This window comes from Vicia villosa, unplaced genomic scaffold, assembly GCF_029867415.1.
Source record: "Vicia villosa cultivar HV-30 ecotype Madison, WI unplaced genomic scaffold, Vvil1.0 ctg.001791F_1_1, whole genome shotgun sequence".
NCBI lineage: Eukaryota > Viridiplantae > Streptophyta > Magnoliopsida > Fabales > Fabaceae > Vicia > Vicia villosa.
Window position 1 is genome coordinate 44949 of NW_026705728.1, and position 18263 is coordinate 63211.

The 18263-nt window shown below is 36.5% G+C and overlaps 1 protein-coding gene across 1 annotated transcript; it reads left to right on the forward strand.

Moving 5' to 3' along the window:
* Nucleotides 1–8016: 8016 nt before the first annotated feature.
* Nucleotides 8017–9167, forward strand: LOC131636582 (MLP-like protein 28). The gene is made up of 2 exons (XM_058907191.1): nt 8017–8263; nt 8688–9167. Exons 1-2 carry the CDS (start codon nt 8077–8079, stop codon nt 8957–8959), a joined length of 459 nt encoding a protein of 152 aa, XP_058763174.1. The 5' UTR covers nt 8017–8076; the 3' UTR covers nt 8960–9167.
* Nucleotides 9168–18263: the final 9096 nt, after the last annotated feature.

Genomic DNA, 18263 nt, shown 5'->3' on the forward strand with positions numbered 1-18263 from the left:
AGGGGTGGGTTAAGTAGAACTTGAGCCTTTATCCTTTGTTTCTCAAACCGTGAACCCGGCCACGTTACAACCCTCAAAAGTCCTAATTGAAGCAGGGTTCGTTCTGAAAGCATACAAACTGTAAAATCATGTCAAACTGACTCCTAATGTTGTTGTGTCATTTGTGTTAGTATCAGTATAACATTTTGACAAATAAAACTTTTCTTTGGGATTAACATGTGCATTGCATTCTCATTATCTTTCCAAAACAGAATTGTCTCTAAACTTGAAAGTAAGTACTTGATACCAAGGAAAGTTCAACATTGAAATTCATCGAGTAATCTTACAAAGGCAAAGGTTGGTCATCAGCTAGCAAATATCTCAGACATCCATTTGGTGGAAGAGTTCCTTTCAATATGGGGCATCCATTCCATGATCGATACTGGGGCAGACCATTGCACATCTCCATGATTCAAGCATGTCAAAATTCTATCTCAAAAGGTCATACAAGCTGGGGCAAGCTAGTGACAATTCTTTCTTCCATCCGCAAGCAAGTGTCAGATATCAAGACAAGTGTCGAGGAGCCAAGCCAAACACCTCACCTTCACAAGGGCTATCCTTCAAGCAACAACCTTCCTGCAAGGATTCCTCCATCTACTCCTGGTACCTTGGAAACAAATCATTCTATTCATAGTCATGCATGCATCATGCATATCATTGCATTCTCGTTGACATTTCTCCCGCAATAATCCAATCATCAATAAATCAGGGGCATCCACTCTACCTTGATTCTCAAACAGAGTGTCAGAACCCCACCTAATCTATTCCCCACAAAACGGAAACCCTGATCAATCAGTACACTGCATATAGAAATCATTGCATCGCGTCTTCAGAAATGCATAAAATAAATCAAACATTTGCATATGAAGCATAAGCCAAGTTACTCATCAGATGAGATCTCTACAAGCAATCAATTGATATTCCACTGGATCAATCAGAGTTACCATTGTGGTGTCATCTCCCAAAGACAGTCATGTTCATCTTTCTTCAATCCAGAGTTAGTGTCTTTGTGTTCAACCTAGAGTTGACTTTCCATTCATCTTTTAACTCCGAGTTAATTATCTTTTCCCTCTCGACCCAGAGTTGATGGTTATCTCTTCTTTTATTCAACCCAGAGTTGATCTTTTTCTTGTTCCTTTCTCAACCCAGAGTTGAAGGATATCTTTTCTTTTATTCAACCCAGAGTTGATCTTATTTCTCCTTCCCACTCAACCCATAGTTGACGGTTACTCCTAATTGTCTATCTTCCCTCTTTCAACCCAGAGTTGAATTACTTTCTCTCAACCCAGAGTTGATCTTCTTTCTTTCTCTCAACCCAGAGTTGATCTTATTTTTCTCTCAACCCAGAGTTGATCTTCTTTCTTTCTCTCAACCCCGAGTTGATCTTCTTTCTCTCTCAACCCAGAGTTGATCTTCTTTCTTTCTCAACCCAGAGTTGACTTCCTTTTCTTCTTCAACCCAGAGTTGATACCCTTGCTCAACCCGGAGTTGATGCCTATATCTCAGCCCATTAATATTGATTTCCTTTTTCATTCTCAATCCAGAATTGATGTTTACCTCTTATTCAACCCAGAGTTGACTTTCCTTTATTCTTCAACCCAGAGTTGACGGTCATCCTTTATTCAATCCAGAATTGATTATTTCCCACTCAACCCAGAGTTGATGGTTTTCTTTTATCTTTTCCCACTCAACCCAGAATTGATGGTTATTTCTTTCTCAACCCAGAGTTGATGCCCATGTCTTGTTCCACTAATACTGATTTCCCTTTATTCTTCCACCCGGAGTTGACCTACTTTTCTTTTTCAACCCAGAGTTGATGTGCATTTCATTTCTAACCCAGAGTTAATTTGTTCATCCATAATTGATAGAATTTTCCTCAGTGGGTGTGACACCATCTTTTCCCCAGTGGATCCTATCTCATCAGGCAAATTTTCAGGTTCACGTGGTATTTAATCTTCTTCTACCTCGAATGCTCGAAAGGCTAGCGCCAATCTCACTTTCAGGTTTAAGACCATTAAATAGGGGCAGCTGTTGCACCCCAAAATTTGCCCATCCAATTTTTATTTCGAACCAGCTTATGCATCTTATAATCTCATTCATTTAGGTCTTCCTACATACCATGCATTTATTACATAAACTTGGGATCATTGGAAAAGGAGCATGTTGCTCCAAGAGTCCACATGATTTGAATGTCTACACCTAACATGGAAGATCTCATTGATGTAATTAAGTATCGTTTCACTGTGCTTGTGTTGTCAGATGGAATTTTAGAGGTGAACCAAAGATAACCATGGCGTAACTTGTTTCTCAAAGCTCATCGAGATCTTTGATCCTCAATTGAGGATTGAATTCATTTCATTACACGTGGCAAGTTCTGAACAAGATTTCAATGTTTAATATGGAAAAGAACCGTGTGCAGGAGCATTTTGGGGTTTAGGGAGCATCAATAAGGATTTTGACTTTTGGTCAAAATCAACGAGGACATTTCGGCTGTTGACCAAGGTCATATTGGAATTTTATTCTTGTCTGTCATGCCATTGCTACAAAGAGAATATTTAAGGTTGAAACGATGAAGGACAAACTAATGTATCCAACTCAAAGTTAAAGAAGCCATTACATTTTCAAGACAGGCTTAATTGGCATTACACTTTCTTACTATTTCATGAATTACATCACAAAGGAAAATATACAGAGAACCATATAAATGTCGAGCAAGCTACAATGAATATATTCCTAAAGTTGCTTCAAGCTTGCATCACACCAACTCCAGGACCTCATGATCATTCTTCAAAGTCCACATGATGCTAGGCTTTAATTATATTAACCTGCATAACAGAGAGTCAATTCAGCTTCGGTTTGCGGCAAACTCGACTCTGGTTCACACAGTAAAAAAAACCAATACCATCAAGAGCCTGCATAATACATAGAAACAAGCTCAGAATCGACAGTGCTATACCAAAGAAAAAACACAGGTTATATCAATCCATACATTCAAACATTCACCTATACATATACATACAAAAAAATCAGTCCCTACATCAATACACACACATACCAACCCATCAAACCAATACAGAAATCAATATACCCTACATCTATACCATCACGAACACATCCCAGCCCTGCATAACACATGTTCAAACAGTTCAGCTTTCACCATGAAAAAAGAAAAAAGAGTAAACCTGATCCTATATTCAACTAACAGTTTTGTGACCAATAACCCACCCTCTGATTCATGACTATAATTAACCGAGTAACTATTCCATCCAACTTTACACTAACGGTTATTAGCATACTAACACTAACTGCTTGTATTTACTATTAACTCCCTAATTCAGCTTTTAACTATCACACTAGTTCACAACAAACAGATAACAAAACAGTTTCGTGACTAACTTCCATAACCTACAACCACCCTGTAACTAACAAACAGAAAGCTAACAGAATCCTAACATCTAACAGATTTATTGAACGGATTTCAACAGAAAAAGGAGAAGTGTAACTAACCTCATTAACCTCAGATACAAGCTATTCCACTTCTATAAAACCAGAACTTCCATTCACGCATCAACGACCATTCTCCATCTTTTCCAGATTCTCATCTTCATCATCATCTTCATCCTCTCTCCACTTCACATCCATCTTCATCTCTCAGCCCCTCTTCCTTCTTCACCACCTCTGCAACGTTCACCAAATCTCTCTCACTCTTCATACCTCAAACCTCGATTCTTCTTCACCTAACCTTCAATCTTCCTCTATCTTCATCGAGGACAACCTGGAAATTCAAAGAAGAACGGAGTGAAAGAAAACAGAAAAGAGTAATAAACGGTTTCTTCCTTGATTCATCTTCAACTCACCTTCATCCATACTCAAGAACGCAACAACGCAACATCAATCATCAATCTCCATCGCCATATCAGCAACCTTCAACTCTTCATCAATCCGCTTCAAGATTCGGCGTCACAAAACCGCACCCTCCCGCGACATCACCACCGCAACTTCGTTGGAAGATTCGAGTGGCCGCCGTCACTATTCCAAGTTGGAGAGGAGAGAACTGAGTTCGCGATTGGGACGAAAGAGATTGGAACATAAATTCGAGCTCGGAGAAGAAGATTGAAAGAGTCGGAGCTATCCGTCACCGCCGTTTGATCGGAGAAGAAGAGCAGAATCGCCGCCGCGCCTCGTTTTTGCAAAGAGAGAGACGAGAGTCGAGAGAGGGAGTTCAAAGGTTACATCTGCAGAACCCTAATCCCTTTTAATTTTCAATTCTTTTTTTATTTTCCAATTTGATGTTAATAAGTTGATTTAATGTTAATTAGGTAGCTATAATCCGGCTTACTTAAGTTTTAATCTGGATTAGTGAATCTGAATGATGGACCGAAAACGTTCTTGGGCCCAAGCTCTTTTGGCAATTTCTGAAAACAAACAATAAACAGTGCTGTGGGCCAATTCCCTGGGCCTGCGCCTGAATTGCTATTCACACCAATAATTCAATATTCTCACCCCTGTTTACATTGTTATTTTAGATTATATTAGATTTTTTGCCCACTTCTTTTAATAATAAAGTCACTAATTTTTCTACTATCATCCTTAGACTTTAATCCAATTTTTTGACATATAAAAATAATCATAAAAAAATATTAGTTTTTAGGCTATTTGTTTTTAGTCTTTTTACTTGATTTGTAGTCCAATTCCCTTTCATAAAAATCAATAAAAATAATAGTACTTTTAATTCACTTTTGTGCTATATTTTGACTTGTTCTCTATTTCATGCTCTTGTACTATTTTCATGTATCCTACTTGTTGACTTCTAATTGTGACTTTAATCTTCATGTTTCTTTTATTCCTAACCTTTAGGTAGAAACCATGATAACATTAGGTAGAAATCCCATTTCATATTAGGCTAGTTTTTACTTAGGCTAGTTTCTTTTCCTTTCAACTTTAAAACATTTAACAAATGCTTGACTGATTCCCCTAAAATATACCAACAATTCATCTAAAACATCTAACAATGATCAAAACTCCATAAAAAGGGACATTCCCATTAAAAGACACAAACCATATTCTTCTTTTTTCTTTTGCCTCCGAGGCGCTTAAGAGCACGTTATTTCCGCTCCATTCCCAGCTTAAGACTCCAGAGGTCGAGCAGCGGAGTGTGAATGCAACTGTTCAATTAAAAAACACAAAAACAAACAAAAACTAAAGAACCGAACTACGGCGCTCTGATTTCTGAAAAGGATACGTAGGCATTAGGTCGCGGGGCCTAAGCGAGCACAATTATTTATAAACCTTTTTTTTCCCCGTGTTTCTTTTCTTTCATTTGCATGCATTTCCTTAGTAATTAAGCTTTAGACTTATAGCATACACCCTTTAGATAGCAACAAACATAGGTGGATACCATCGAGTACGATGGGCGTGAGGGGTGCTAGCACCTTCCCCTCGCGTAACCGACTCCCGTACCCTATCTCTGGTCGCAAGACCTTCTCTTATCCTTATTCTAGGTTTTCCGATATTCCTTTCCCTCTTTGGGATAAATATATTGGTGGCGACTCTGTTCATCATTTCGCGAGCGTGCGACAGGAAAGACTCCTGCCTACGACCAACATCCACGACGCACCCTCCTAGGTCCATCAGATCTGACCAACTACCATCGAACTACGTTAGAAAAAGGTGCTCGCGAGATAAGGTGACCACCCCCAACGATGGTCGGCAAACACATACCCTAATCGAGACACGCAACCTCTTTCGCTCGTCGCATTTAAACTATCCCCTTCTAATTCAAAGGATGGATATCTCATTCAACTGTCTTCGCTCGGCCTATTCTTGTTTCACTCAGCAAACGCATATGAAAGAATAACAATTTCCTAAATCTACTCGGCACACTCATCAACCTTGCTCGCTGTACTCTTAAATCTTGCTCGCTACACTCAAACTAGAACATAAATCTTAAATAGATATAAAGGAGAAGACGGGGAACTTACTTGAGAGAGCGGAGGAGAGATGCACGAGACGAAGAAGAGAGCTCAGAGCGAGTCTTGGAAGTTTTCAAAATGCTAAGTGATAAATGAATGATCTTCTCGCTCTTTATATAGAAGAAGGAGGCCAAAGGGTGTCATGATGGCCTAGGCAGCCTAGGAGGCGCAATCATTGACTGCACCCTCAAGGCGGCTCCAAGCATGGGAAAGCGCCAAGTGTCATTAAAGTGTCTTGGAAAACCCAAACGGCGCAGCCGGTACTTATTCCGAAACGGCGCTACAATAATGGCAGTCTCAACAGTCGCCACCTGTCAGTCAAACTCTGACAAGGGGCAACCGAAACGTGTCAAGTGGAAACAAAAGGGACAGTCGTCTCCCCGGCCGGTCCCCGAGAACGCGAGCCGGTCACCTCTTCGGTCTTGCCTCCAAGCAGCAACTCCTCTCCCCGCGAACCCAAGCGTCCGAGGAGAGCCTAGTTGACGACAAACGTCCGTACCCGTGCTCGGCCAGCCTCTTGGTTAAAGTCATCACTCTCACAAAGACTAACGACTTGGGGGCTCCTGTTCTGGACTGGGCCGAGTAGGCCCAGCTCCTCCTTCTAGCCGAGCAGGCCCAAAGCATTTGGGCCCATTTACTTGGTAGTCATTACAGTCTGCCCAAGCACGAAGACCACGCGTCACGCTTCAGCGAAGGATCCGGTCAACCTCCTCCGGATCCTACGCCACGCTCACCCAGGACGTGGGTCACCTGCTGACTCAACCCTAGCACAAGGGTGTTCTGGAAGTTTCCTAGCACGTGGGCCTCCAACTGGATTTGGCCCAATTAGGAAACCTTGGCCCAGCGCTAGGGGCTATAAATACCCTCTTTCACTAGAGGGTCAGGTATCATATTCTTCACTCTCTAAACCTTCATTCTCTGATAGCTACTGACTTTAGCATCGGAGGACCTTGTAGGTACCCCCCATCTTGCTCTTCAAACCAGATTCTGCCGCCTTGACGATTCTTCTGATCAGGGTACGATCAATATATATATATATATATATATATATATATATATATATTAAAAACAAAAGAAAATTGAAAATTGAAATGACCACTTAAATAAGTAAAAGAAATATAAAATAAAATAATTAATGATGTAGCCCGGGTTAGATTAGATGGCATGACATTGAGAACATGCATCTACCACGTGCTGCATATTTTAATTCGTTGCTTCTATTTTTGTTTAATCAATAATGTTATCTATTTTCTTTTATTTTATTCAATAATTATTTAATTTAAAAAAGAAAAATTAACGGAGGGTAAGATAAAATACCTAACTCATCAAATAGACAGAGAATAAGATAATTGGATACGTTTCAATAATCTCTCAAAAGAATTTCTAAAACACAAGTCAAACTGAACATATATTATACTACCTCTGATCCATATTATTTGTCACATTTAGTTATTTCACACAGATTAAAAGACAGTAATAAATAAAAGAGAATAATATCTTTATTATATTATCTTGATTAACTATTGATATATTAAAATTAACATTAATTTTGAGAAAACAATAAATTAAAAGTATTTATTAGAGAGTATAATTGGAAGATTAAATATAAAATTGTCTTGATAATTTAAAATGACAAGTATTTTTGGACAATTTTTTTTAAATGTGACAATTATTTTAAAACGTAGAGAATAAAAAAAAAACACTAATTTATCTCCCGATGATTTTTTCTTTACAAAGTTGTGTATAAATTACTTTTTAATTTAATTAACGAACAATATTGACATTCAAAAATACACGAATGATCCTTATTATATTAACTTTAAGTTAAAAATATGTGCAATTCAGTTTGTAAGAAGATAAAAAGATTAATATTATTTTCTTGAATCTCCATTGATATTACACTTAATATAGTTAGGAATAAGAAAACATCAATTGTATAATTTTAGGGGCGGAAAGAGGTATACAATGGACTAATTTCTTCTATTTAAGGCATGGGGTTGCATATACTTTTCTCACATCATCCTTTATTTCTTCTCTTTCATCTCTTAGTTTTATTTTTCCAAAAATGGTTCTAGCTGGTAAGCTTAGTACTGAACTTGGTATCATAACACCCGCTGAAAAGTTCTTCAAACTATTCACAACCAAACTTCACGAAGCACAAAACGTTTGTGAAAGAATTCATCATACCAAACTGCATGAAGGTGAAGACTGGCATCACACTGATTCGGTTAAACACTGGACAATTGTCATAGGTAACTGTGTTTCTAATTCACCAAATCATCTTGTTTATATATGTGTTGAAAATATCATTAGAAGAGTTGTTTTCTATAATTCTTATGTGTAATTATTTTTTGGGTTAGTATTAGTTTTCATCCTGTAATACAGGCGAAATTCGCTTTATTTATTGTAAATTTTTTTTTAGTTTTTTCTATAATATTTTTTTTGTTTTGGTTACCTTCTAAGCGTGCAATTTAAATATCAAATTTGAAGAGAAATCAAACAAAAAAATATTACAAGGGTAAACTTTACATTTAAGGACAAAATATATAGTATTTTTATATTTCAAGAGCGTATTTGAAAAAATATATATTTACAATAAGAAACAAATTTCGCCCATATTACTGAGGGTTTTTTATATTTAACCTTTATTTTTTATTTTTCTTGATATCACAATAGATGGTGAGGTACAGACATGTCACGAGAGTATTGAAGAAGTTGATGAACAGAACAAAAAAATCACTTGGAAGGTTTTTGGTGGAAATATTGATAATCACTATAAGATCTTTAAGCTCATCCTTGAAGTAACTGATAAAGCTGATGGTACTGCTGTTGTTAGATGTACTCTTGAATATGAGAAAATCAATGAGGATATTGAGCCTCCAAATGGATGGATGGAGTACCTTAACAAATGCATTAGAGATATTGATGCTCATCTTTCCAAGTCATAAAGAAAGTAAGAAATAAGGTGGAATGAGTTAATGGATGGTGTTGGCTTAAGGGTTCATCTTTATAATTAATAAGTGTGACGTTTGTAATATTGTGGTTGCATATGCATATTGGCTTTTTGTTTTCGTTTCTATGTGTGATCGGTTGAAGAGTGTTACTTAAATTATGTGATGCAAATCAATAAATGGATATTTCTTTGTTTTGTTATTAGTACTAGCGTCCAAATGTTTGTCCACTTTTTTTGTTTTGTTATGATGTTTAGTTGTCTAATTTTGATTAACATTTACAAGTTATTTATATATTTTATATGTTTTTAAATACTTATTAAAAAAATAGGACTTCTTTTATATAACACATGCACATAAAATTAATTATATAGAAACGTAGATTATAAAATTGTACGGGCTAAACAAAAGGTAAAGATAGCTGATGACACGCAAATACATCGTTTATTTGATTTAATTAATACATGTTTTTTAGTTGTCTTGAATTGCATTTGCATAATACTATTATGTTGGTATTTAGTTTATTTCCAGGTACTTAGTCATTTTAGAGGCATATGCAAAAAACGAAGCAAAACAGACAAAAGAAATGAAAGAAATGGAGCAATTTACACAAGATACGTTGTTCGACTGTTTTGACCATAACTCCTGAACCGTAAATAAGAATGACGCCCCGTTCGAAGCTTTGGAAAGCTAACGCAGAGATCTACAACCGTGAAAAATATGATGTCCGCAGACACTGAATAAGGGGCCGCGGGCGCCGAGCTTAACTGACCCTCAAACTGCCACGATCCCACGATCTTCTCAATTTTCAAAGGCCGCGGGCGTGGACTTCACGTTTTGTTTCCAGGTTAAAATCACTTTTTTACTAAGTTAAGTAATTAATTTCTTAAAAATAGGTTTGCTACTTTAAGGTTTGAAGCACCTTTTATAAGTGACAATAAAAGGATTTGATTAAAGAGTAAACTCGGTTCTTAGTACACGAAAGAGACAAGTTCATGTTAAATTGTTCCCTTCTATAAGTAGAAAATATTGCTCCATAAATAGTTCTAAATGGATACAACGGGAACATTGTTTGATAAATGAGAATTACATTCGAACATGTCTTTTATCTGCATTTATTTTATCCCTTTATTTTCCTGCACTGCACACATTTCAAATAATCGATCCGCCTTAGATAAACACCATAACAATCTGTAACGATGGATTTGACTGTTGGTCTCTGTGGATCGATAATCTTTTATATTACTTCGATAGGCTGTGCACTTGCAGTCATATTTTAGACTCTTTAAACAGACCCATTATGTTTTTGGCGCTGTTGCCGGGGACCAACTATGTCAAAATTTTGTACCCTGTTATTACACTGTATAGACTAAAGCAATTTTTCTCTATTACTATGTATCACCAACATTTTCTCTACAACTGTTACTCCCAGTATTTTGAGCAACACAAGGTGCTCATAAATACGACCTCGAAATAACATTGGAGGATCTCCTTGAAACGCTAACTCTCTCTAGGATAAAATCCAAGATGGATCGCTTTGTAGCGACAGAAACTTTCCAAATTGAAGAGTTTAGAAGACAAAATCTCCAAACTAATGTAAACCTTAAGCAGTTAAACACTATGGTCGAGTCCCTACTGACTCACAACAAGGCATTGGAGGCTCAAATCTCCCTACTTCCACAAACACCTCTAGGACCCTCCCTTGAGGAGCATGTGAATGTTGTAACAACCAGTAGTGAAAAACAAATTTAAAGCCTTGAATAGAGTGATAACGAGGTTGGGGAAATTTATGATGAGAAAATAGTAGAGATTGAGAAAAATCCACCAGCACCACCCGAAAGGGAGGTCGTCGAAGAGGTGGAGAAGGAAGCACCTTATGTTCCTCCTCACTACAACCCACCTATTCTTCTCCCGAAAAGTTTTGTGGAAACTAAGGTAGACTCCCAAACCAAAAGGTATGTTGTGGTTTTGGAAAATATCCACACTAATGTACTTTTGTCTGGAGTATTACATAAAAAGAAAAAAATCAAAGGATCACGAAACTAGGGAAGTCATTAGTGTCAAGAGAGGAATATTAACCTTTGAGGTGGTAGATGAAAGAAATAAACCCAAACCTGAGAAGCTAACAGATCTAGAACCACCCCACAAGCTCAGAAGTCTGAAACACCATACAGAAGGAAGAAAAGAAAAGGTGAGGGATATGAAAGATGGCGTGATAACTGGCCATGGAAACCGAAGATTGAGCCGTTGAGCTACCAACATTAAAAGAAGTGCTGCGTGGGAGGCAACCCACAGGTTTTTTAATTTAATATTTTTTCTTTTGTTTAAGTTTTTAGAAAATAAAGATATCGATTGCTTGACACCTATCAGCTGCATGCAGGAAACTACTAGGGCAGGCATTGATCAAGTTCTTATTCCTTTTCCCACTTTAACTAAAACATTGAGGATAATGTTTGGTTTAAGTGTGCGAGAGGAACTTTACCTTTTTCTTGTTTTCTAGATTAGATTTCCTGCTTGCTAGTTACATTTACAACCTTTTAGTATTTTTTTTATGTTTCTTAGTTAGTAAATCGAGTCATTACATGTACTGTCAAGTCTTTATGCCTGTTTTTTGTTGTCTATTAAAAATTCTTCAATTTTCTTGAGCCATACTGAAAAATTTTGAACAAAGAAAAAGTGTTTATTTTGAATTTATGGGCTATTAGGCGAACTTGGGACATGTTATAGAAACATGAAAAATATCCTGAAATACTGATATCGTGGTAACACTATAAGTCTCTTAATTATAGAGATTGATTTTGATAGTTTTTATGCCTTAGCCTTTGAATCTTACCCCTAATAATTCCTTAAGTAGTTTATTTCAAGCAGTCAGCACCATCTTAAGCATACTCTACGTAGGGACACCGATGAATATAAGTGAATGATCCTAAAAATCTAAAAATTAAATACTTTAATTCAAAAAAAGGGAGTGCACTTATTAAGTTAGGTGACCCTCTCCCGGTCATTTAATCCAACAGTCGTGGAACCTAACAAAAATAAAATAAAATAAAATAACCCATTGTTAGTTGGTTCAGAGGTATCGGGTGTTGAAATTGGTAGGGCGGATTACGGTCCAATCCCTCGCAACTGCAATTGGATAAATAAAAAGGGTTACCAGACTTATGTACCAGAACCCTATGCAAAAATGATCATATTCACTAACTGATCGCCTTACTATGAGTGTGTACGGATAATAGGCTTAATGTGATTGCATCTGAATGAAAAAGGATAGAAAGTGGGACGAGTAAACTAGAATTTGGCATATTAACATGATGCAGATTAGTTTGTGTAAGAGAAAGACTCAAGACCACAAAAATATGGAATGTGTTATTACGATACCCTTGTTTCTGTGATATACTATCTGTTGATGTGACCTTGTTCAAAATAAAGTCGTTAGACCCGGAATAATTATTTTAATGACACTGTTTAGTTCTTTTTTTTTTTGCTGGAGGACAAGCAAAGGTTCAAGTGTGGGAGTATTTGATGACACGCAAATACATCATTTATTTGACTTAATTAATACATGTTTTGACTATAACTCCTGAACCGTAAATCAGAATGACGCCCCGTTCGAAGCGTTGGAAAGCTAATGCAGAGATCTACAACCATGAAAAATATGAAGGTTGCGGGCGCCGAGCTTAAATGACCCTCAAACTGCCACGATCCCACGATTTTCTCAATTTTCAAAGGCCACAAGCGCCGACTTCACGTTGTTTTTCCCGCTCAAAAGAAGTTGGAGGACCCTCATGAAAAAGCACGCTTCTCAACTTCTCTATAAATAGGAATTTTTGTTTCATTTGGCAATGATCCAAGCTCAGTACAATCTAAGCCATATACTTCACCATTTGGAATATAATCCTTCACATCGGGGGGTTATGGAAATTGTTCTTGTATCGAGTTTGGATCATTTACTTTGAAGTTATTTATTTTTCTACCATTTACATTTTGTTGCAATTTACTTTCCATTGTACCAGATTTAAAGACTCCGTTTGGAGCAAGTTCTTTATTTCAGTCTTACTTTTATTTAATCGCTTATTGTCTTCCACTCGCTTTACTTAATTTATCTACTTGCTTGCCTTTATTTTCTTTACATGCTTTACTTTATTTAATCGCCTTGCTTTACATTACTTTATTTCCTGCCTTGCTTTTATTACCATGTCCAACCGCTTTTATATGTTTATCTTTATTTCCATGTATGGCTAAACCTTTAAAGGTAAGAATGTAAGGATCATTGTCATGGTAGTGTTTCAAATGTTGTATTTATAAAAAAACTATTGGGGTTATTTTAACTTTTAATTCAAGTTTTCTGTACTTAACTTTTCCATGGGTAAGATCGAAAGCCGCCCATTCTAAAGATTAAACTTAATTAGTTTTTGACTAAACAAAAAGGGCGAAAGCGTTCTTTCTAGTTGATTAGGGATTTTTAACATGTTTAGAAAACAATTTTAAAACTCTTTACGGACGCGTTTATAAATTTGAAATCTGATTCTTGGCCTAAAGCCAAGAATCTCTTTAAGTTAATCTTTCCAGGTTAAAGTCATTTTTTTACTAAGTTAAGTAATTAATTTCTTAAAAATAGGTTTGCTACTTTAAGGTTTAAAGAACCTTTTATAAGTGACAATAAAAGAATTTGATTAAAGAGTAAACTCGGTTCATAGTACGCGAAAGAGACAAGTTCCTGTTAAATTGTTCCCTTCTATAAGTAGGAAATATTGCCCCACAAGTAGTTCTATATGGATACAACAGGAACATTGTTTGGTAAATGAGAATTACATTCGAGCATGTCTTTTATCTGCATTTATTTTATCCCTTTATTTTCCTGCACTGCACACATCTCAAATAATCGAACCACCTTAGATAAACACCGTAACAATCTGTAACGATGGATTTAACTGTTGGTCTCTGTGGTTAGATAATCTTTTATATTACTTCGACAGGCTGTGCACTTGGAGTCATATTTTAGACTCTATAAACAGACTCATCATGTTTTTCGCGCCGTTGCCGGGGACCAACTATGTCAAAATTCTGTATCCTGTTGTTACACCGTATAGACTAAGGCACTTTTTTCTCTATTACTATGTAACACCAGCATTTTCTCTACAATTGTCAGACCCTGTAATTTGAGCAACTACAAGGTGCTCATAAATCTGACCTCAAAATAACAATGGAGGATCTCCTTGAGACGCTAACTCTCTCTAGGATAAAATCCAAGATGGATCGCTTTGTAGCGACACAAATTATCCAAAATGAAGAGTTTAGAAAACAAACTCTCCAAACTAATGAAAACCTTAGGTAGTTAAACAATATGGTCGAGTCCCTACTGACTCACAACAAGGCATTGGAGGCTCAAATCTCCCTGCTTGCACAAACACCTCTAGGAGCCTCCCTTGAGGAGCATGTGAATGTTGTAACAACCAGTAATGAAAAACAAATTTAAAGCCTTGAATATAGTGATAATGAAGTCGAGGAAATTTATGATGAGAAAAGAGTAGAGATTGAGAAAAATCCACCGGCACCACCCGAAAGGGAGGTCGTCGAAGAGGTGGAGAAGGAAGCACCTTATGTTCCTCCTCCCTACAACCCACTTATTCTTCTCCCAAAAAGTTTTATGGAAGCTAAGGTATACTCCCAAACCAAAAGGTATGTTTTGGTATTTGAAAATATCCACACTAATGTACTTTTCTCTGGAGTATTACATAAAAAGAGAAATACAAAGGATCATAAAACTAGGGAAGTCATTTGTGTCAAGAGGGGAATATCAACCTTTGAGGTGGTAGATGAAAGAACTAAACCCAAACCTGAGAAGCTAACAGATCTAGAACCACCCCACAAGCTCAGAAGTCTGAAACACCCTACAGAAGGAAGAAAAGAAAAGGTGAGGGAAATGAAAGATGGCGTGATAAGTGGCCATAGAAACCGAAGATTGAGCCGTTGAGCTACCAACATTAAAAGAGGCGCTGCGTGGGAGGCAACCCATAGGATTTTTAATTTAATATTTTTGTTTTGTTTAAGTTTGTAGAAAATAAAGATATCGATTGCTAGACACCTATAAGTTGCATGCAGGAAACTACTAGGGCAGGCATTGATCAGGTTCTTATTACTTTTCCCACTTTTACTAAAACATTGAGGACAATGTTTGGTTTAAGTGTGGGTCATAAGCTTTACCTTTTTCTTGTTTTCTAGATTAGATTTCCTGCTTGCTAGTTACATTTACAACCTTTTAGTATTTTTTTTTATGTTTCATAGTTAGTAAATCGAGTCATTACATGTACTGTCAACTCTTTATGCCTGATTTTTGTTGTCTATTAAAAATTCTTCCATTTTCTTTAGCCATACCGAAAAATTTTAAACAAAGAAACAATATTTATTTTGAATTTATGGGCTATTAGATGAACTTGGGACATGTTATAGAGACGTGAAAAATATCCTGAAATACTGATATCGTGGTTACACTATAAGTCTCTTAATTATAGAGATTGATTTTGATAGTTTTTATGCCTTAGCTTTAGAATCTCACCCCTAATGATTCCTTAAGTAGTTTATTTCAAGAAGTCGGCACCATCTTAAGCATACTCTACGTAGGGAGACCGATGAATATAAGTGAATGATCCTAAAAATCTAAAAATTAAATACTTTAATTCAAAAAAATGGGAGTGCACTTATGTTTTGTTTCCCGCTCAAAAGTGAATGATCCTACGTAGGTTGCGGACTTCATGTTTTATTTCCTGCTCAAAAGAAGTTGGAGGGAACTCCTATATAAGAACGCTTCTCAACTCCTCTATAAATTGGAGTTTTCGTTTCATTTGGCAATGATCTAAGCTCAGTACAATCTAAGCCATATACTTCACCATTTTAAAGCTATGATCCTTCACATCGGGGGGTTATGGCAATTGTTCTTGTATCGAGTTTGGATCATTTACTTTGAAGTTATTTATTTTTCTGCCATTTACATTCGAGTAAGGATCCACTCCATTTCGTAAAAAGAAATGGAGGGTCCATTACTATAGTTTTGTGTGTATAAAAGTAAATAAATAGTAAATATGTGTCACATGTCTTAGAAATACGTGTAATATACACACAAAACTATAGTAATTGAAAGGAAATGGAGTTTAAGAAATGGAGTGGATCTTTACTCTTTACATTCTGGTGCAATTTACTTTCAAGTACCAGATTTAAGGACTCTGTTTGGAGCAGGTTCTTTATTTCCGTCTTACTTTTATTTAATCGCTTTTTGTCTTGCACTCGCTTTACTTAATTTATCTTCTTGCTTGCCTTTATTTTCTTTACATGTTTTACTTTATTTAATCGCCTAGCTTTACATTGCTTTACATTACTTTATTTCCTGCCTTGCTTTTATTACCATGTCGAACCGCTTTTATATGTTTATCTTTATTTCCATGTCTGGCTAAACCTTTAAAGGTTAGAATGTAAGGATCATTGTAATGGTAGTGTTCCAAATGTTGTATTTATAGAAACACTGTTGGGGATGTTTTAACTTTTAATTCAAGTTTTCTGCACTTAACTTTTCCATGGGTAAGATCAAAAGCCGCCCATTCCAAAGATTAAACATGATTAGTTTTTGACTAAACAAAAAGGGAGAAAGCGTTTTGTCTAGTTGATTAGGGATTTTTAACATGTTTAGGAAACAAATTTAAAGCTGTTTACGGACGCGTTTATAGATTTGAAATCTGATTCTTGGCCTAAAGCCAAGAATCTCTTTAAAGTTAATCTTTCCAGGTTAAAATCACTTTTTTACTAAGTTAAGTAATTAATTTCTTAAAAATAGGTTTGCTACTTTAAGGTTTGAAGCACCTTTTATAAGTGATAATAAAAGGATTGGATTAAAGAGTATACTCGGTTCTTAGTACGCGAAAGCCACAAGTTCCTATTAAATTGTTCCTTTCTATAAGTAGAAAATATTGCCCCATAAGTAGTTCTATCTGGATACAACGGGAACATTGTTTGATAAATGAGAATTAAATTTGAGCCTGTCTTTTATATGGATTTATTTTATCCCTTTATTTTCCTACACTGCACACATCTCAACTAAATCGATCCTCCTTAGATAAATATCGTAACGATAGATTTTCCTACACTGCACAACATCGGGGTTTCTGTCATGTAGTGTTGATAATCTCCATTTCCAGTTTCTTAGTGTTAAGGTAGGGGATAGTCGTAGGAAACATGCTATGTGGAAGGATTTAGTTTCTAATTTGAAGAGAAGGTTGGCCGTTTGGAAGGGTAGAAATCTTTCTTTTGCAGGTCATATGGTTATGATTAATTCGGTTCTGAATGCATTACCTATTTATTCTCTATCATTTTGTAAAGCTTATTCCAAAGTGCATAATGAGATTTGGAGTATTCAATGTAATCTTTTATGGCATGGTAGCGAGCTAAAAAGAACAGTCCATTGGGTGAGTTGATCTAATGTGTGTACTTCGCGCGAGAAAGGAGGTCTCGGTGTTAAGGATATCGAAGTTCTAAACAAGGTGCTTTTGAATAAATGGAAGTGGAGGTTCCTGAACGAAAAAGAGGCGGTTTGGAGCAATTTTTTAAGGAATAGGTACAGGAATTACAAGACAAAAGTCTTGATCAGGGACAAAATTGTGTTGTCTAAGAGGGATTCCATATGGTGGAGGGATCTAATTTTATCGGATAGCAACCTTGACTCGGCCGATAATAGGTTCTCGGGTGCGGTCTTTTGCAATGTTAATAATGGTCTCGATACTGCTTTCTAGCATTCAAAGTGGTTAGGAAATCAATCCTTGAAAAACGCTTTCCTCGACATTTTTCGTTTGGCGATCTGCCCGAACAGATGCATTGCGGATGCTGGAAGTTGGGATGATTTCGGTTGGTCTTGGCAGCTAGAGGATACAGTCAATAATTATGGTGAGGTGGATCCAGTTTTATGGGCGAAATTCTCCGGTCTGGTGCAGGATTACACCTTGGAGCAGAACGTCAAGGACATCTATGTTTGGCAGCAGGGTTCGGAAGGCTCCTTTATGGTTAGCTCCTGTTTTAACCTCTTATGTAAGTTCAATTTGGTTTCTTCAATTCCTGTTAATGTACTGAAGGCTATCAATCATTATGGGAGGTTTAAATTCCGTGGAATCTGTTATTTCTTGGGTGGAGGTTATTTCTTAAGAGGATTCCAACCAAGGACCAATTGTGTAGGAGGAATATTTTGACAGATCGCAGGGAGTTGAACTGTGTTTTTTGCAACTCGGACAAAGAAACTATTCAACATCTTTTCGAGCTTTGT